At 38.6% G+C, this 22,243-nt stretch overlaps 1 protein-coding gene across 3 annotated transcripts in view; it reads left to right on the top strand.

The window, feature by feature from the left end:
- znf385a (zinc finger protein 385A) overlaps window positions 1-22,243 on the top strand; it is a 76,941-nt gene that overhangs the window by 38,735 nt on the left and 15,963 nt on the right. For 2 of the 3 annotated variants that reach the window (XM_044114010.1, XM_044114028.1), the window contains 2 exons: window positions 7,853-7,963; window positions 15,679-15,853. In XM_044114010.1, the coding sequence (XP_043969945.1) occupies window positions 7,853-7,963; window positions 15,679-15,853 (286 nt within the window). Of the gene's footprint in view, window positions 1-3,020; window positions 3,717-7,852; window positions 7,964-15,678; window positions 15,854-22,243 lie in introns of those variants that run through there. The other variant, XM_044114020.1, reaches the window with a different exon arrangement.

The raw sequence follows: 22,243 nt of genomic DNA, 5'->3' as shown, positions 1-22,243 counted from the left end.
TCTGTAGATGAATACATTTCTTCAGCAAGATTAGTATAGGAGAGTATCTGCAGGATTCTTTTACACCATCTAAATGCCCCTTTGCAGCAGCAGCTGTACAATTTTAGATACAAAGATATTTTTAATGAAGAGGTTGCAGTTTAGCAGAGCGAATTGTTCCCCCTTCATCTAATAGCTGGTACTTCTGTCAGTCTTTTTTTAAATATTTCATCTGCGCTGAGTTTGTACAGCTATAATGGGAGTCCTCTCCACACTGATGGTTATTAGCCTCATAGCCGAGCAGAGAAATGGCATTTCCTAAAGCTGAATACAGCCTTAATTGTCCTCTAATAGGATTTGTCCTCTAGCTGCTTGTCTCACTCAATGTGCCTGTAGACAGTGATGAGACTGACTTTTATTGCAGCTCTAGGTTGTCCTGATGTAGACACGCACTATTTCACTTTGGGGCTGAAAACCCTCCACTCATGTCGGGCTCCTAAAGCAGAATGATAAAATACTGGAGTTTTAAAGCAAAAATAATCACAGGGATTATTTCCAGAAGAAAAATCTCCTGGAAATCACTTCATTCACTCCTCCAAAGGTATTCTCAGTGGCATAACTCTGTTTGTCAAAGCTCTGGTGTGACAGTGTGAATCTTGAATATTTTCATTTAACATCTTAGCTTTCAGAATGAGCAATCAAAAGACTCTTCCTTTATCTTATCTCTCCACCCATGTGTGGTACAAGCTCATTTTTGCAGTGTTTTCTAGCTAATGGCTAAAATTTATAAGCTTTATTAAAATGTTCCGAAGGTTAACGTATTTGCTTGCAAAACCTCTTTTATATATATATATATATATATATATATATATTTTTTTTTTTTTTTTTTTTTGCTATTTGTACATTTCCGTTACGTTTGTGCCCTTTTTCTATATAACTGAACAGAAAACAAACAGAACCTGAAAGTGTGTTTTAACAGACACTTGGTGATATGAAAAAAAACGGATCTAAGCTGCTTCAGCTAGTATTGAATGAGAAATAATAATTAAAAAGGTCATGACCAAACCCGAGCACAGGATTATTAGACAAAAAGAACAAACTCATTGACTCGTTTCACAGAAAAAACTGGTGAGAGACTGGCGAAATACTGGTGTAGTTATTTATCATCTTTAGTTCTCTGTCGGATGCAAGTTATTTCTCTAACTCTTTGTCTTTGGTGGAGTAATACTGACCCCTACTGGTGAATTACTGAAATAGCTGCTAAACAGCGATTGTTGCTGATGAATAATGTACTTTATATTATTTTTAACCCAAATCAATGAATCTTTGTACTCTAACCCACAAAACACAATTAGTAAACAAACTGAAAACATATAACAATGTATATTTACATAATTATTATGTTAACATGGCCTATGTTCCACAGATGCAATGTTCTGTATTTCATGGGCTGCTTTGAAGTTGTTTATGGTTTTGGGAGAACGGATGTGTATCTGAACAGCTGGTTTGATGCTCTATCTGGTGACTTATGTTGCTATTAGCTGCATTGTGTTTTCAGCAGTGCTCCCTGGTGAAGCATGCAAAATCTCGTGCAGATCAACTGATGCAGTGAGGAGTTTTATCTGATGGAATAACCTAGGGGGCGCAGTGGAATCAGATTACATTTTAATACTGTTGGTCTCTTTAGAGGTGAACATAGGTCATACATATCCAGTTTGGTGCCAATCGGATGATCCATAGTGATTGAGAGACAATCGTATGCATATGGTGAGAGACTGCAATTTGCCATTTGGCCACGCTCACACGGTTCAGCCAGCAGCTAGCATTGACAGAGTTCATCATCATATCATTATATGGTATGATGCATGTCATTGCACAGGATTAAATCCATATAAATAACAGAGTAAAAGTAAGACATACAGCAGAAAAAAACAGGTGACTTCCTGTCAGAAATGGGCGGGGCTAAGGTGATGTCATCAGTTGACCATGACAATGTGATCAAGACTGGTCTGTAGAGAGACATAGGAAGTCGGATGCAGCTGGGACCTTGCATGTGTATGTCATTGAACCTTGATGTTTCATGGTGAATAGTCAAAGTTTGACATTTAGCCACTTTGATGTAGGAGAAATCTTTTGATAACTTTTGACCTTCAGTGGCTCAAGACTGTGCTGAGTGATTCTGAAGTCTGTATCTGAAAAACTGTAGGATGAGTTTGATCAGGTCTATAAAAAAGAGAAAATGAGAAAATGACGGCTTTGGGTGGATAAAGATTCATCCTTGCGAGTTTGGAGCAGATTGGCTAGAAACTGGAATTCAGAGCAAAACGTATGGAAACGGCATTACAGGTCAATTCCCCTCACCGCCACACCCACCTACTACATCAAAACCAATCGGTGTTGGAATCCACATCACACCAACATGTCTTCTGTCTCTGGACAAAATTTGATGTTGTTTAGGTCAAAGGGGTAAGATAGGAACCGTTCACTTCCTGTTCTCAGGGGTGTGGCCTAGGTGATGTCATCATTTGACCATTGGGCATTGTAGGACACCCAATGATGATCAATCACTGAAAGTTTGGTGACTCTGTGAGTTTTTGTGTAGGAGATACAACAGTTTTGTGTTTCATGGCGAATAGGTGAACTTTGACCCCTGGTAACACCCCTTCAGCATGCACAAAAACTCACTGCTTTGATAACTTTAATTGTAATAATAAGAAACACTGTGATTACAATAGGCCTTTGCAGCGCTGTTGCTGCTCGTGGCTAAAAATAACTGCAAATTTCAAGGGTTCTTGGTTACACAAAAGTTGACCTAAACAAGATTAACATTTATTGTTCCATTTGTTGTGAAGTCAGCGTTTCCTACTTGGGATTGTGTTTTTTCAAGCTAGCAAGCAAAATGTCTGAGTTTAAATGTGAAACACCCCAAAATTTGAATCCCTCCGAGTGCCAGAAATGATTGAGTTTGCCTCTGTAGATTTCCATGAGATTTCCTGAGCTCTCACATGTAAATAGCCTAACCAGAGCGAAAAAGAAAAACATGTCCGAAATATTTTATGAAGATTGTTTTCGAAATACTGATAATATGAAAAAAAACTAGGAGATTCCTGGACATGTCTTATATGGCAAGTTACACACACTTTTTTTATTACGCAACAGCTAGAATTAGAAGATTAGGAAGAAAAAAAAAAAAAGATGACATCTGTGATGTGAACCCAAGGTGGAGGGGGTGGGACCGAGGCAAAGGGACAGATAGAAACTTAATCCGAGCATTTGGCTGGATGAAGAATGCATGAAGGGAAGGAGAGCGAGTGGGAGACGCAGAGACAGAAGGGGAGGAGAAAACTGGGAGGCAGAAGAAAATACACTGAAGCGTGTCTCTGAGAGAAGTAGTTGAGTTGTACAGGAGGAGGAGGCTGAACAACAGATCCAGGCACTTGGTAGGACATGTGTTGAAGAGACGGATTTCTGGTGCAGCACCTTGAAGGAAAGCAGAAATGTTGTAAAAAACCCCCCCCAAAAAACAGGAAAGGTCAGAGCTGGGAATGCATCACTAGGCATTAAGCCTTGTTTTCTGAGAGTTTGACACGCTACCAGCAGACTGAATGAGTGAAGAAAGTGCACCACACACTTCCTGTCTCACACATGCTGAGACTCAAACACTCACCTCAGAGAGCAGTGCAAATACAGGAGGAATAATGCAGCTTCAAACCTGCAAAGAAACAGAGGAGAAGAGGGTGAGTACCAAATATGCTTTTCTTTCAAACTTTCACCCAACTGTGCTCGGATGTTTTGGATCAATGCAAAGTGTGTCAGAGCCCATGCTTCAAAAGCTGCATGTTTCCCTTGCTGGCAGAGTGGGTCTTGTGATAGTAAACAGTACATTCTTCACTGAAGAAAGCTAATTCCTTTGTTTTTGTTTTTGTCTTAGTGAATTGATCAAATGTGCGAGGAAGTTAGAGAAGATGACAGCAAATTTCACACCAAAGCGTAAAAGGTTTATCAGTTTTATGTTTTTGTGCCAAACTAGAAGATGATTTATTGTTGCAAAAGCTGTTTGAGTCGTGTGGGGTTGTTGATGTCCTAAAACTGGCAGATTTTGTGGCTTACCCACATTTGGCTGAGCTTTCATGAACTGGGGAAAAACATGTGCAATTTATTAACTTCTATCAGATTCCAGAAATACTACTTCCAAAATTTCTCATAATTGTGTGCAAGTGGGGTTTTGGAAAATCCCTCTGCAGTGTCATCAGTGCTCCTATTTCATGAGAACATGCTTTTTGGAGGGCTCTTTGGATGAGAAATGACGCAAGCCGCCTTCCAAACAGGCGTGTTGGCAGCTGTGTTTTTAACAGCTGAGTAGAGTTGATGGATCGGAGGTGACCCACACCCAGAGACCTGGCCTGAGCGAGTCGGGGAGAAACCCGATGATTCATGTGAGATAGGACCGCGCCTGCTCAGCCTCATGTTCAACTCTGCTTAGGCACGAAAATAATGGGTCAGATTATGACTTCCAGGTTGTAGAGTTCAGACTGATCTCGGTATGCGGCTTACAAGTGCATTGTCTAGAGTGATGCTATTTCTTCAAGGGTTGCTCACGCAGTTGACAGTTTTCTCTACATATCGACTCTGGTATTTGTGTGAAGTGGAAGGAATTGTTGTATTGTTTGCTTTACAATCCTACAAACTCTCTGTGTGTACATTAATCTGTGCAAATTCATCAGAGGTGTGGAATCTCTAATGTTTTCTAACAAACATTAGAGAAAATATTAGAGAACAAGCAGAATTGTGAAGACACAAGAAACACAACTGACAGGTCAGGGAGAAAGTCATAAAAATCTTTGAAATTATGGATCAAATAGTGACATAATTTTCCATATTTTAAACAGAAGGATGGTGACATAACTCCAAACTTCCCAAGCTATGACAGGACTGCAAGGACACCATTTGTAAGAGAAGCACCCAAGAGGCCGATGGTGGCTCTGGAGGAGCTACAGATATCCGCAGCTCAGGCAGGAGAAGCTGTCAACATGACAAGCTTCAGCCCATCAGAAGTCCTGCTTCCAGTTTGCCATAAATCATGTAGGGCACACAATAAACATGTGGAAGAAGCTGCTCTGATTAGATGAAAGCAAAGTTTGTGCAAAACAAACATCACCTTCAATCACCTACATGGTCAAGCGGCCAAATCATGTAGTAGTGATGCTGTTGCTTAAAGAGGGAAACGAGCTAATCAGAGCTGAGATCAGTTGAACAACTCAAAGCTACAGGCAAGAACCTCTTGGAGGCTGTAAAGGAGTTGAGACTGAGGCGGGGGTTCTCCGTCCTGCAGGACAACAAGCCTAAACATACAGCCAACGCTACAATGGAATGGCTTAGTTAAAAAAATGTTCAGGTGTCTACTTGGCCCAGTCAAAGTTCAGACACAAATATAACTGAGAATTTGAAAATGCCTGTTCATAAGTGCTCTCTTTTAAGCCATATTGAGATTGAGCTGAAAATAGACAAAGATATCATTGTCTACACTCTTCTTTTCAAATGGACTCAGAGAGGCTAAATACAAAACACTTTTAGACGTGTACGTGTGAAAAAGTTTGCGAATTATGTTGTTGTTTCTTTTTCACTTGACAATTGTGCAGTGCTACGTGTTGGCTGTGCATAATAATCTTGACAAAACACATAGATGTCTGTGATTTTAATGTGATTGAAAGAAAATAAAGGTGGAAAAAGCCTGAGCCCTGGAACAAGGGAGTATCAGTACCTGAATTTATGGCCCGTATAGAGCAGAGCTTGCTTTAGTCCGTTTCTGTGGAGAGAACAAGAGGGAGTCATGGAACTCGCCCGAGAAAGCCAAATGAGATAAGAATGCGTGATGTGAGGATGTCCGGACCAGGCCTCTTTCTCTCTCTTTGTATCTTTGTCTGTCTGGACTTATTCCCAGATTTTCTTTGGTTTATTTTTTCCAATCTGTTCCTGTTAAGCTTCCTCCCCCTCTCTATCACTCATTCTCTCCTCCAGAAGGAGCATTTGTTGGTCTGTTCCTACCCTATTCTCATAACTACTCATTTAAAGGAGTAGGAAGTGAAAAGCTCCACAGAAAGTCTTGTTTCAATTTAACTCTTTAGAAAACTGATTTCACTGATTTCACTCAGTGTGACTCCCACAATTATTGAGTCATTTGTATATAAGATAAGAGTGAAATGTAAGTTTTTCTTTTTTTAAAAAAAAAAGCAGTCCAATTAAATGACAAGCTGAGTCATTTGGTATTTAGCAGCTTCTCCAACACAGCTGATTTTCATCAGACTTGAAACCCTGATGGAGCATTCATTATCTTATGACCTAATACTCATTAAAACACCAAACATCAAAGCAGTTCAGTTCTTCACACTACAAAGCGCAGTCTATTTTTCTTGCTTTCATAAACCCAGACACTTATTTTCATAATGTTACTCGCTTTAGCTGCAGGCTTGCTCCAGACATTTGTCTGAGTTGGAAATCCAGACTAATGCTAACAATGATTGCTGTTTAAATTCAGCTTCAAACACAGATAAACAATTGAAATGGATCCCCTTTTAGATCAATGGAGGCAGGGTCTTTAGTGTAGAGGACAGATTTATTTAGGACAGCTTAAATTCTGACACGTTGAAGGGGCTGCTAAGCTAGTTAGTTAAATTTATACAACGCTCTTAGCACCAAACAGATGACTGGCATCCCAGCTGAAATAATTACTGCAGGGACAATGTGTTACTGAATGTGGGTCATGAAGCATGGGTTCGGGTTGTAGCAACGGGCTGGATGAAAACACAGGAAAGATGTTGTAAACAGTCTTGTGTCTGCGTGTTATAATCTTTGCCAGCGGTCGTATTGCCTATCAAAAGTGCTCATACCTTGAAAACTGTTTATTTCTCTTCAACTTCTAGAGTTTTAGCCACTAAAATGAGTGCATCACGTATTTATGGAAAAAAAATAAATAAATAAAATCTGAAAAGTGAGACATTTGTATTAACCCCATTTGGCTCTAAAATGCCCAAATGAAATCATGGGCATCCAACCGCCCTTCAAACTAAATGAGAAAATAGACCTTTGCATAATTTGGTCTCACTACAGCTGCTTCTGTGAAGGCATCAGAGTGTCAGAGGACATTAAAGCAACAGCATCGTGATGACCAAGGAGCACAGCAGACAGGTCTGGTATTAAACTGATGGAGACGTTTTAAATCCGACAACTGCGAAAACTCTAACATCTGTTTTTTGTGCACTTAATGGGTTGTTTTGAAGTAGTGGAAAGAAAAAGCCACTGGAAAAAAAGGCAACTACAATTCAGCTTTGTGTTGGTGTGTTGCATCAAATTCTAATTAAATATGTGGGGACTTGTGTTGAGAGAAAATGTGAAAAGGTTTAAGAGAAGAATCGGTAAATTATGAAAGGCATTAACGATTGACTGATTTTTGAACACAAATGAAAATAGTCAAATAAAATGTACAAAAAGCAATAGGTAAAAGTAGAAAACCTTTTTCTCACATCCTGTGTTTTACTTTTTCCACTAATTTTTCTTTATATACAGATAGATATTCAGATTACATCAAGTGCTACTTAAACATTCCATTCAGCTGGATTACTATATAACATAGTAATTTCTTCTGCTTCTACACCATTACAGCTCGGTCTTTTGACATGACAAGTTCTGGCTTTTCTTCACCATACCTACTTCAACCATTAGAGGCAGAGGTCACAGGTCACATTCATCTTTCACATGATGATGGAAGGCTGGCCTATTGACTTATGGCTCTTGAACTTTAGGAGTTCACACCTGGAAGATTTGATTACAGCTGACATTTTTTTTTCCCCCTTGTTTTTGTCTTCTCCCGTCCCAGATGGACCCCGTGCAGAAGGCTGTGATAAACCACACCTTCGGAGTGCCTCTGGTCAAGACCAAGCGGCCGGTAATCTCCTGCAACGTCTGTCAGATCCGCTTCAACTCAGAGGTAGAGGAAACTACCTCTATGAGGAACATCTATGATGTTCACAAGAACATCCTATGCCATACAATGGCATAGGATGTATGCCATGTGATATATGTCACATGGCATACATACCATGTGACATATACGGTTGTGATAAAATGTAAATGCATTACACAAATAGTAAGATTAAGGAGGGTGTACACTTTTACTAATTATTCTGAAAATTCATGGTCCTTATCTGGTTTGCTTAATTAGGTAGATAAAAAATAAAATAGAGAACTAAGCCTTCATTTTTTTCTTACCTTTGGCACGTTTAGATGTAAAAGGACTTTCTTTCAACAAAGACATCATTCTCTAATAAGTAATGAGGTAGGCATCTGTCAGGAGTTATTACAATTTTATTTAAAAATTGTATGCCAATAAATATTTTTGCAGTATTTCATGAGCAATGGAACAATATTCACTGTGTTACATTAATCAAACCCAGTTTTGTTGTTTTTTTTACACGTTTCCTCTATAATTTTTACGTGTTTAGTGATGACCTACAAGTGTCTCATACTTCTTTGCCATCACCCTAATATTTAGCTCATTCTGCAGATTATTAGATTCAGGTCAGTATTCTGGGAAAACTGCTGCAAAACTTTAATATTACTTCCAGTCAGAAGGAGCATGTTAGTGATCTTAAATATTCATTTTAAATCTAAGTCTACAAACAAATTAATGGTATGAATACTTATGGGCTTACCTGTAGAAAGAAACCAGCCATTTTTAAAATATTTGTGAAATTCTTTAGTGTAGTCTGAATCAAGCCAGACACTTACCTCACTTAGCAGAACATTAAACTGTTAAATAGTTGTCTCATTTAGGAATGAGACAAATTACCCAACCATCCAGATTACAGAGAACTTGATGAATTTGAGTTACTGTTACGGTTCTTCAGCCTTCTAAATGAACCTTAAAGTTTGGAAAATCAGTTATGACACACTGCAACACATCTCATATTGAGTTGCGAAAGAATTTGCACCTTTTGCGTTTGCGGTATAATGTATTGTTTTCTCCACGTCTCCCATTGGAATATGCTGGACAGCTCTCTGTCTCATTACGCCGTCCCGCAGAGCAGATAGTGGAGCAGAGGACGTTGTGCATTTCTCTGGTCAATGTTTTGGCTCATTTGACTTCACTGGAATTTATTTCAAGACGGCATGGAGTTAGCAGAAGCACCAATCACTGCGGCTTAAAGCACGACAGCATAAACAGCAGGAAGTTTGACTGAGCTCTAAAACATGTTGGGGACACTTCAAATAAACATTATAAACCTCACACCCCCATCACCAACCTGTATATGTGACTGCCAACTGATGAGCGAAGCCAAAACTGGAGGTAATGTAATGGTGATGCTAAACCATCTGTTATTTTATTTTTATTTATTTATTTATTTTTGTCATGTGGATAATGAGGATGGAAACATGACAGCATCAGTGCAAAATATCTTCACACTGTATAATTTAGGTGTGATTCTACTGATTCTGTGGGAGAGACTGCTGTCCAGCCGTGCACAGTACATAACATTTAGGAGAGGACCGCTGCTATATATACACTGCACATCTACAATCATGGTTTCAGTGTGGTTAGGCAGCAGCAGGGCTGTAATCTTCTTTTTGTAGACATCTCTTGTTTCCTCACAGGCAACAGGAAGCAGTCAGATATGTTTACATAGGAAATACTTTGAGACCCACTGCTGGAGATCACATACTGGGGCCCTTTAGTTTAGAAGTTATGATAGATGTTGCTATATATATTAGTCTGTAAATAAGAGACATTAATGCAGCTGCAAAACTCATATGTATGACTGCTGTGAAGTCTTACATGTCAGTATGACTTTAAACTCATGCAAGTTTTTGCTGCCTGATTAATAAAAGTAACTTATTAATGAAAGTAACTTATTAATCAGGCAGCAAAAACTTGCATGAGAAACAATGGAGATCATACTCCCTTCTCTTCATGTCTTAAAATTTTTATTTTTAAGTACTCATGTCATGATGGTTGAGAGATCTTTACAGGAAACTACAATGAAATGTGATTGATTCCTATATGATATTTGATTGGCTCTTTTCAGTCAATCCTATCCAAACTGGTTCACTTTATGACAAACACCCACTCAATTTTCACTTATGTAATGTCTGGAAACATAGCAGGGTTCTCAACACATAGCCTAGGGGGTTTTCTGTAGCTGTACAGAATACAAGTGAACTTCACTGTAGAACATAATGTGAGATAAAAACAAGAGTAAACACTTCAGATCTTCTTAATTTGTGTTCCTTGTCCATTCTCTTTTCTGAAGGCAAAAACCAACTGGGACTTCTGTGGATCACATGCATAGAATGTGAAAGTGGTTTTGTTATGACTGTAAAATTTTATCCAGCAAATCATAATTTAAAAACTAATTGAAAAACTGACTGTGATAGTTAATTATATAAAGAATGTTAGCATTTTCTTCAAAGTTATTAGCTATAGTGGAAGGACCATTTGTGACATCTTGAATCTCAACAACCTGATGAAAATAATTATGTTTCTAATCTTTTAAATAAGATTTAAAAGACTTCAAAAGATGAACAGTCCACTAGATTTAGAGATGAATGAACCGTAATACAGAACAATCATCATTAGGATTCAAACTTTTTGTAGACAAAAACAAAAATGTCAAGTATTTTTGAGTTTTTGTTCATTCTAGGTGTCAGTCTGGCTCAATGTTGAGAGCATGTTGCGCAAAAATACACTGACTCCTCCCTTACATGATCATTTCAAGTGGGATCAAGGATGAGAGGACAAAGTGTGGTACATCTGCAAAGTAATACTTTGTTACTGTGATGCTTTGTTTTTTTTTCTCTCTAAGCTGGAGAAGAACAAACCTTATTGAAAAAGATCAGCTCTCTGCCCAAAATGTTTTGTTTCTGTAAAGAGCTAAATGTTACAGTAAACCTGACTTTCAGTTTTAGAACAAATTTTTGTCAGCTTTGCCTCGACACGACCCCTGACTCCCTCACTCCCACCTGGCATTAGCTTTTCTCTCCACTCTTCCTGTTTGAGTGACCTTCGCCCCGTCTTTCTATTTTCCTCCCTCTCTCCACACTGCATTATTTACAGTGTGGAAAACCCTAAAATTGCCTGCCACTACTTATTATAAGATGCATTCGTCAAGGGCATGGATTAGCGTCTAGCTCCAGCAGCAGCTTTGCATCTTGGGAAACTGGTAGAGAGAGGGGACTTGGATGAGAAGGACAGGAGAAGGAGATGGGAGGGGGAAGTGGGGGGTTTGTTCCCTGTTGTGTGAACGCTGTGTGGTGGTGTGAGGTGCTAAATGCTGGGTAATGCAGAATAACCTTGGTGGCATGCTGCAATAGTGACATCACAGTCTCTGTGGAGCTGCATTGGCTGACGTCACAGTTGCTGCAGCAGAAACAGGCTGATGTACATCTCTTATATTTGTCCTTGTCTCCTCACTGCATTTCATCTTTTCTCATTTGTTCAATGTTTCCAATCATTTTCCCTGCCTTTGTCTTGTGCCAAGCTCTGTAGCCACACTTCAACATCCCCAGATAATCCTGTTGATTAGACGTTATTATAATGAACAGCAGCATTCGCATATCCGGGATACTTTTTTTCTGTTATTTGATGTCTATTTTAGCAAAGTTCTATGCAAGCATGGAGGTGAAGTTCCACGCTGTTTCTGCATTATATAACACTTTGATCTCTTGCAGCTGATAGGAGCTGATAGTAGAGGATAAGATGGCATCTGTAAACTTCCCTACCTCCTTATATTCCCTTTTTTCTCTGAGTCATCGCTTCTTTCTTTGCAGGCTCCATAACTTTTTCCACCTTAATCTGCAGGCTTTGTCAAAGCACTTCAGCATGTTCGTTTTGACAGGGAATAGTTGAAATCTGAATTTACAGGAAACATGTGTTGCTCAAAAAAGTGCTGCAGAGGTTCAGAAGGGCAATTTTAGGATTTTGGAGATTTTGCCAAACATAAAAAGCAGTGATTTCACCTGTTAAGATTGCAGGTTTTTGTGTCTTTTCCCACCTGTAATGTGACATGCACCTTGTTGAAATCAGTTGAGAAAAAATATAAATAATTAAAAAAAACATAACTCTGGTCGAATGAGCAAGCACACCTTTAAGCTGATCATTTTTGAACCTTTCGTTTTAGAAACCGCAGTCAGTATTTTCTCACTATTTGCTGAAAAACTGCTCCAAAAACATGATTTTTTTAATTAACTGGTTATAAACTTTTAACAGAACTTGTGGCCTATCCCTTTAAGGTTCATTCTGACAGCTCCTGCCTGAGATGCTGTTGCACATGAAGCTAGCATAAACAACCAGACTTGGTAACATTACTCATCACCCCCTGCCTGTTTTTACCAAGCCAGTCTATCTCTACACTTGAGCCTGTTATCAGCTTGATGTCCTAAGTGTCAGTCTAAGCCTTGCAGCTCTCATCGCAGCTGTCAGCTGCTCATCGAGATCAAATCCCTCACTGGCAACTATAAGTAATCCAGCCTCCTGAATCAATACAGACATTGTTGGGCTCTCAGGGAAAATTAACTGGTCAGACCAGCTTCCTTAATGGCGAATCAGTTCACTTAACTTACTTGGGGAGTCAAATGCAGAAATATATCGCAAATATATCAGCGAGGAGCCTGTTTGTGCTTTTCACTGAATAAGATAAATACGGATTGACACACAGCAAATAGGTTAACACACATTTGATTTGTGCATTATTAGACTATGTGTTTTAGTTCGTGCGCCTTTTGAAGTGATTTCTGTTTTCTTTTACTGTCACCAGGTTGTATATTTAGACTTTAGATGACAGCTCTGCACACAGACCGCATCCCACCCAGCATGTTGTTCCTGACTCACATACCTCTATATAGTATCACTGTGGCTAGAGACAGACGGTCTTAATGTCTGTGTAATCTCCTGACAATTGACTCTCTGAACAAACACATTAGCTGCTACGTAGTCTGTCATCAAGAGATCATCTTTACTAGCTTCTGGAAATGATCTGTGTGCCATTTTTTAAGCCGGGATTTCCAGCTGCAGGATGTTAGGATAAAGTGACACTGCAATATTATTGGTTAATATTGTCACGATGATATTTAAATGATGTTTATTTTGTTTTCCTTCATTGTTTTGTCACTAAAATCAATTTCAGGTTTGAGCAAAAAAGACAGTGAATGTGGAAAGATTTACACTGTTTTGACAAACATATTGAGTCATTCATTGAATGAATTCAGCCCAGATTTTCAGCAGATACAACTTTTGAGATTAATTAGAGCACAAAGAGTAAACCAGTTCTTCTCATCCAATATCAATGTCTGTTCTCTCAAATATACTACTGGAAGGATGGTAAAAATATACATGGTCTCAATACTAAATCTTGTGTAAATGTATACTAGAAATAGAAAAATAGTAAATTTAAGAATCACAGGGAATGATCAAGAGGTGGCATATGATTCTAAAACATAGTGATTCAAATCATCTGTAAAGTAAAATCTGATAAAATTTAATCTCCCAAAATTTAAAGTAGTTGCTGAGGGTTCCAAATATGTTGTAATCTCAAAATCAAAGTGTATCTAGGCAGGTTCTGTGCTGGGAGTAATTACGTCAAAAACTCCACCATAAATACATGTGGTTGCTGCCTCCACATCGCAGCAAAACAAAAATCATTCAAGAGGTAGTTAAATTAATATTTTACTGTCTTTCTTTCAGTCATTAAACAAGTAATCCAATCTGAAAAAGTAAATAACTCTTACAGTAAAAAAAAAAAAAGCTCTTATTTATTGAGTTGGTTCATAAAGTGCATCTAGATGGTAAAAATAAAACCTAATAATAAAAATACCACTTAAAGAGCCACAGATGAAGCATATTTTTCCTGGCCAGCATGTACTCTTTCTCTGTGTAAGTACTACTCAGTACAATCTCGTCTGCTACAACAACTCTTTCGTTGTTTGCATTCCAAATCTGTCTTAAAATATGTGGCAGGTTTAATAAAAACATCTGCCACCATGTCTGCTGTTGGACATTACTCAGTGGTATTCTTGCCAAAGAAAAAGTCCAGAACAAATTGAATAAAACATACAGTTGACATGTTTACATTTCATACTGTATACGGAGTTCTTTAATGAAGTGTTCCTTTCAACAACTGTATGAAACACAAACTCTCCTGTGTAGTTGCTGCCGGCTGAGAATTCTGCTCCCCATACTGGTAAAACTAAACCTCGCTGTTATTGAGTTTGCATTCCAAGTTCATAGCCTCTCTCTGAATCTGTTGGTTTTGTCACTTATTCAATTGTACTTTTTTTTTTCTTTTCTGCAGTCTTCAGCTCTGACATCAGAGCTAGCTCCGACCTGACTGACACACATCTTTTCCTGTTGAAATTATCATCGGTCCTCCTTCAATCCGTCCAATTCTAACATTCAACAAACGCTTTAGCTGTGAACTCAGGGCCTGTGTTTTAGGGAACTAACTGCAAAATGATGAGCTGTTTCATCATAAGCAGCAGAGATCCTCTCATCACACTTTGAGTCATGCTTTCCCTCGACCTGTCTGTCTGCACAGCACTCTGATCCTGATCCTTTCATCTTTGAAATATCAGGTCTGCTTTATTACATAAGGGCTGCTCAACATGTGTGCTAGAACATCTGTGAGTTATTGTGGCAATCTTTACGCAGTATGTCCACAAATCTATGCCTGCCAACAGACACCTTACTATTTCAAAGTTCTGTTTGTTATTGATGGGCTCAGAGAGGTGCTAATGTGTCATGCCTTTGAGTGTTTCTGCACAGTAGTGACAGAAACACTGAACTTGGTGCTGTGTCTGATGTAATCCCCACAGAAGTAGCAGCAACTATAACTTTTTAACTTTTCGAATGTGAACTTTTCACATATAAAACCTGAGCTCTCTCCAGCAAGTATCAGAGTGAACCTTAATCCATTCTTCTGTCTCTACAAAGCTATTCAGATCAGTTGCAAACAATGTATATGTGTATAATAGAATATAATAGGAATATTGTAGAAATAATATGACAAGATAATTTCCTAAAATATTTTTCCACATTGAAAAAAATGCTAAACAACAACAACAAAATAAATACAATTGCTTTTTTTTTCAGTTATTGTGGAGGCACTGCAGGTGCACATTACTTTTTCAAATTACCAAAACACTTCTATCAAAACTGGTTTCAGGTGTTAAAACTGATTAGAAACAGATCAGTGTCCTTGAGGTTTCTACTACACCTCCTCCTCTAACAATGAGAGATCTTACACCACTTGTTACTCTCATGAACTCTAAATGACATAGTATTCAAATATTCTTATTTTCTTCTAGAAAAACACCATTGTGATGTTGACAATCTCTTTTTACCTCAATAAAACTATGCTGTTTTATGTTAATATTAAAAATTCATAACCAATCGAAACTTTGGGTTGATAAACTCTATCTGTCTTTATATATAATCAAAGTATCATTGCATCATTCTATCTTATCTTCCTTGTAATCTACCTCCTGAGGCCTCCTGTCTGCCTATTGACTTCTAAATAGAGGAATTAAAGTGCTAGCAAATGGCCATGGTTTTAACAGCAAGCATGACAGAGAATCTAATCCTACCTGAACTCAACTTGTTATTAGTGGTGTATTCTTTCAACATACAAACTTGCATTCCTTGTTGTCTCACAGAGCCAGGCGGAGGCCCATTACAAGGGGAACCGCCATGCCAGGAGAGTTAAAGGCATTGAAACGTCCAAGAGTCGCCCCCAGGAGGGGGACAAGCCTCATGCCCTGACCCAGACCTCATCCCCGTCTCCACTTGGAGCCCCTGGCATTTCCCAGGATTGTGATCTTGGGAAAGCAGGTGAGAGAGCAGAAGATGTTACCAGACGTAGAAAGTGCCTGTGTGATCCTCTAATTGCAAACATAATCATCTTGTTCCACACAGGAATGCTCAGGGATTGGAGTTCACGTTATACGTGATGGGAGATATGCAAGAATAACAAAGTATTTTAATCACAGTGGCTTTGTAGTAACTTGCTCTGAGAAAAAAGAAAGGTTTTTGTGCTGTTGTATTTGGCTGCAGAAACGGCACCTCGCAAAGCCTGCTGAAAACAGATTATTATACAGTAAAATATTTTTAAGCCCAGTTTCAGTAACTCTAAGCTTGAGAGTCAAACCAACAAATTATTATAAGCTGCCTGGATTCACACCACTTGGATATTTTTCTTACCTTTTGTCACATTCCAACCACAGATGTCAATGTATTTAATTGGCTTTTCGTATGATAGACCAGCACAAGGTAGTTATATAACTTCGTAGTGGTAGGAAATTAACACATGGTTTTCAATTTTTTTTTTTTACAAAAATGTATGTTTAAAAAGCATTTGTGATCACACCTTTTACTCTCATACCCCCTGAATTAAATCAAGTTCAACCAATTGCCTATAATCATCGAATTAGTGAACAGAGTCCAACTGAGTGAGCATTTATTTCTACAACACAAACTTTATTTATCTTTACAGACACTCTGCATTCAGTCAGACTGAGTTCAGGCACAGAATGGCAGTAATTTCAAAACTAGTAGATAAACCCCAAAGGATTTGCAGTTATGACTCCAGTGAAAGATTAACATCAATGTAAAATACACACCATATCATTTTCCTTCCACTGCAAAATTATGCAATACTTTTACATAAAATCCCAATAAAATACATTGAAGTTGTTTGTTGTGACATGACAATATGTGGAAAGGTCGAAGGTGAAGGGATTAGTTTTTCAAGGTGGTGTATCACTCCTAAATGACCTTCTGGAAGGCACTATGCAATTTGCAGCTGAATCAGAATAGAACATGGCTTATTAGTTTAAACATGGTGGTAATAGGTGATAATATTGATTGATTATAAATAAAGATGAGACTACAATATTAAACATGGACGGCACAGAGTCATAAAGGACGGCGACAGCAGCTGATCTGACTTTAATGAGACTTTATTTACTTTCGGCCAGATGATTAATGGTTAGGAGGGACAGTGCATGCTCATTTCTTAGCAGAATATTTCTAGCTTTCCCCCTGATTTCTTAGTCTTAGCTCTCCTTCCCTTCTTATTATTTCAAGCGATAATTCACAGTACTGTCTCCATTTAGCCCGTCTTTTTCTGTGTTGTCAAGCTTTCCGCTCTGTCTGTGTTGCAGACAGTTTGGATCAAACACCAGGCATTGAATAGACCTGCCACGTTTCACTGACATTTACAAAGGTTTCTGTAGCTGACTGTTTGCAAGACATTTTCAGGGTACTGATGAGGGACCTCAGTGTAAACATTCAAGTGAAAAAAAAGAAAAGAAACTAGTGTTTGATAAAGATCACCAGAGTAAACATCTTAGCATTTCCCTGCCTTTGCCTTGGCACTGTTATTTTTTATTCTAGCTTGTCCCAGAAAAATTGTAGCTCCTGTACTTTTTAGTCTTTTTCCCCCTCAGGGATTCATGGGCTCAACCCCTTAAACCAGTCCCCATTACTGAGATTTTCTGAGACAAAAACCAACTGAATGAGAGGCCAGAACAAAGCCTGCCATGATGGAGATCCAAAAGTAGAAACATGTGAAAGAATGCCTTTTTCCATCCAAGCCTTTTTCTCGTGACCCTGGAACCTTGCCTCTTCCTCATTGTGCAGCATGCATGCTGGGTTTTGTGTGTGTGCGTGTGTGTGTGTGTGTGTGTGTGTGTGTGTGTGTCTTCAGCTCAGTGGTGGCTAGACAGATCTCTGGGAGCATGCAGCTGTGCACTTCCTCAACTGGGAAAGTATTAACTGGGGACAGACAGACACTGTGATGTGGGACATGAAGCCCACTCTGGGGCCGACACAGGAGGTTATAGCCATAAAGTTGTGTAAACATAAATAAACAATACGGTCAAGCAAAATATTCAGATGGAAGAGTAAAGTTCCCACAGAGGCTTAACTGCCTTTGTTTTTAACCCCGATTATTTTTGCTGTAGAAGATCTTTTTGTTTATATCTGTTTGACTTTAGAGACAAACAGATGTAAAGCAGTAGCGGCCTGGGCTACCATGTCTACACCGAGCTTCATTTTATGTGGACCATAATTTTTCATTAATACATCAAGTGCAATCAGAAGTGACGACCGCGGACATGACATCTGGGGACCTTGCTGAGGGCTGAAGCTGCGAGAGGTTATGATCTGAATGCTGTCGCCCGCTCAACAGTACAGTTCACAAAGGGAGTTTTAAATCCTTCAGAGGCTTTGTGGTTGTTGTTGTCCCTAAAGAGGAGGCCCTTGGCTTTGAGAGATTTGGACTGGTGAGAAGAGGTTTTGGCGAGGCCTGCAGTAGAGAGCATGGCAGCTGTTACACTACTGGAGAAAAACTCTGCTCTGCCGGCCGCCCCCTTCCTGCTTTGCCTTTCCTCTTTATCATTCTACAGTCTGACACTCCTACTTTAATGAAGGACCACGTTAAAACCACCCTCATACTACAGCACACAAACACTCACACACACCCAAGGTCAGTTAAACAGATGACTTTCATGTGATGGCTTGGGTTGCACAGTGGGGACCTGACAGTAGAATTGGGTTACGCAGAGCTGATAGTCTTTCATGCTCTGTTTGTTGAGCCAAAGACCGTTTATACATGTTTTGTTTCAGCAGGAGTTTCTTGGGTCAAATCTGTCTGAAACAGTTGCACCAAATAAAATAAGATACACGTTAGTTGCTAGCTGGAATGTCTTGTTCCATGACTCAGAGTTCAAATTAAGAGGAAACTGGGAAAATGCACCCAGATGCATTATGGATGGAAGTCTGGCATTGAGTTCCATAGATCTTTAATAATTGATAATGGTTGCAGAATCCACAGTCACCTGCTGTATACCTGCTAGGCAGGTATATTTACCCTGCATATGTATTAATACATCCTGCAATTTTTCTAATTTTCTTCATTTTGTAATCATACATTTTAATGCATTTCTTTAAGGTTTGATAAAACAGTTCAGTACAAAGCAGTGAATAGTTTGTAAGGGGAAAGGAAAGTAAAATACAGTTTTGTTTATTTAAACTTTAAAAAATCTGAAAAGATGGCAATGCTTTTATATTTACACTGGATACACTGATGTTTGCTTCAGCTGCTACTCTAAACATAGATTTTAATAAAGAGGACTGGCCTTTGACTGGACCATTCCGACACATAAATGTACTTTGATCTGAACCATCCAACTGTTATACTGGCTTTATGTTTATGATGACTATTTAGCCGAAAGTTTCAAGCCTTTTGCTGCTTCTGTCATGTTCCCTCCCAATAACATTATGTACTGGCAGGCAGGGAATGTTTTGCATGCAGGCCAGAAAGTTTAAATTTGCTCATCTGACCTGCAGGATTCTTCCACCACTAACTTTCAAGATGGCGACTGTGTAGTCAGCTGCCCATCATTTGAATCGACATCAAAAAGCTCAATTTTGGTGCCATTTAACCAGAACTCGTTCTTTTACATGTTTGCATATTCTTCAGCCGGAATTTTCATTTCGTACATTTTTTCGTCCACATTTCCTGTAGTTCAGAACAGATTTTAACACGTACTCTGTATGCAACCTTCGTCTGTTGACAACAAATTGTTGTGTGGAATTTGTTTGCATTCAATGAGATGCTTTGGTCAACAAATCCTTGTCCTCCTGGGCCCATCCAATAGGTTGCTTTAATTTCCTGAAGTGGATTAAGGCCAGCATAGACTCACTAGGGTAAGTGTAAAGCATCTGGATTGAATTATCTCCCCTTCATGACCTCTCCCCCAATAATAGGAACTTCCTATGCTTGGCCATGAGGGAGCCTCTTTGTTAATGATTAAGTAGACTTACAGAACATCCATAGTTGCAGGAGAGTCAGATAACTCTGGCACAGATTGCGTGAAAGAAAAGAAAAAAAACATTCCTTTTGGAGTCTACAGCTTAATATTAATATATCAAACAAAAAAGTTTAACTTCACATGATATATGACCATTTTAGATAGAATTTCAGGAAAATTGTTCTTTGATTGCTTTAACTGTTGCAGAAAGATTTTTTTTTGCCCTTGGTGTTGAAAAGCTTGAAAGTGAAGTTGTTTCATTGTAAATATTAATACAGGCCCAGTAGGGTGTATCTAATTAGTGCATGAGGAGAAACGGAGAGATGTTTGTCTACACTCTTAAACTTGGATTCTAAAATTATTCCTAATTATTTGGCAACACACTCGTGTTTTTTTTCCTGACTGATTTTGGACCAAAACATATGTTGTGCAGGACTTGCATGTTCTCTTAAACAACTAATAATACTGAATTTATTAGTGGACTTCTCAATGTCACATGAGAAGCCAAAGCAGAATATATATATATACTATACATATATATATATTTATTCCTTTTGAATAATATATGTTGAACAAATGTTCATTGCAGTCCTGAAACTGGAAACCGGTATGGAACAAACCAATTTTGATTTTGGGAAGCAGTGGACAGGAACAAATTTACAAGAACTTGACCGAAGACAGCTGAAAGGGGAACACTAACCAAAAAGCACCAATTACAATATAATCACATAAGCCTATAGATGAAATAAACATATCAGCTATCATTGTGGTATTTCTGTCACAAAAGGCAATGATGTATGAGAACACACAGATGTGAATTAGGCATTTAAAGCAAACAACGCCTACTTTCCAGAAATGCTGCACAACATTCCTTTAGTTTTACATGCAAGGGAGGCTTTCTGGTGCCGATCATCAGATTGGTTTCTTTAGAGTTTGGGTATGGGCCACACAGTCTCTGCTTTTGAGAGCATATGAATACCCCACCCAAATGCAGGGGGGATATTTTTTCAGCACTCTCTATTTAGTGAATACCGATGGTCTTGATTGTGGGAGTAGCTGACCAGAAACACATGTGTGGAAATGTATACAGCTATTCTGCTTACTGGTGTCCCTGGTAAAAATGCCTTCAAATACATTAACCTGCTTTTGCAGTCCTTTAATCTGACATTTATACTTTCAGTAAAACCCGACCCCTAATTTAAGTGCTTTTATTCAACAAGGGAAAAAGATTTAATCCTACAAAATCATAGTTGTATAATATCACCGGTGTCACAGTCATTGGCACCTGGTTGGAGCTAGAAGGATATATGACCATTCATCTTTGCTTTTTCTCAAGAGTTTTTGTCTTTCTTATTTTCTTTTTTCTTCAGCTCACCCCACAGGTTTTCCTTGATTTTAGGTGTGGTAGATGGTGTAGCTTGTGTCAGGTGAAGCATTTCTATGTTGATGTGACCAGATGTTTTGGATCATCGTACCAATAAAGACCACAGTGGTGGCCCATTTTCAATTTTCCACTGTCTAGGTTATGTCATACCGTAAGGGACACAGGAAAGTGTCCTGTGTCCCTTACGGTACACTGGAGTTCCTGGACGGTCTTTAAAAAAATACAGAAAGTCCAGATAATGACATCATTGCTCTTTAAAGCTTCTAATTAATTCTCAACATTTTTGTTAAACACCAGAAGATTTAGTTTTTATTTCTTTTTCTTTTTTTTTATTTTCCTTTCCTGTTTTATTAACTTGAAAACAAATAAGAATATTCAAATGTAATTGAGCATACTCAAATTAAATTCAAAATTTTCATTATAAGAGCATGGATTCAATGGAGGATTTTATTTTAAGGATTTTTATGCATCATAACTAAGAATGGGGGGACGCTGTATATGGAAACTGATTAAAACAAGACAGAAGTATAGATTCACACAGGTGGAGGCAGTTTTTATGCCCCAGGATACAATGCTCATTATACAATGTTACCTCTTAATTAGGCCTTGAACAACTTCCCTGTCCCTTGTTTCCAACTCAGCACTAAATTAAGGGGCCTTTCCGTTATTTTTAGCTCAAAAACAAAAATATTTTTGACTGATTAAACCCAAACTAGAAAATGCTGCTCTGAAAACAGATGCATTAAAAAGGAATCTGAGATTTATATAGCCTTTCTATCAGTGAACATGCAAAAGCTTGAATTTTGTATTATTTTAGAGTCAAGCCCCCCCACATACTGACGGGAGTCCACAAACTTCAACATATAGACTGGTCAAAGCCTGGACAAGTTGCTGCCCAGGGCACCGTTCCTGCAGGAACCACCAGTGCACACACAGGCAAAGATAAAGAATGAAATAAAATGACATCAGACTTATAAAGCGCTTTATTAGGACACTCAAAGACGTGCTACAATGAGATCAGTC

This window comes from Gambusia affinis, linkage group LG01 (genome assembly GCF_019740435.1).
Source record: "Gambusia affinis linkage group LG01, SWU_Gaff_1.0, whole genome shotgun sequence".
Classification (NCBI taxonomy): Eukaryota; Metazoa; Chordata; class Actinopteri; order Cyprinodontiformes; family Poeciliidae; genus Gambusia; species Gambusia affinis.
This window is presented reverse-complemented; position numbering and strand designations above follow the sequence as displayed.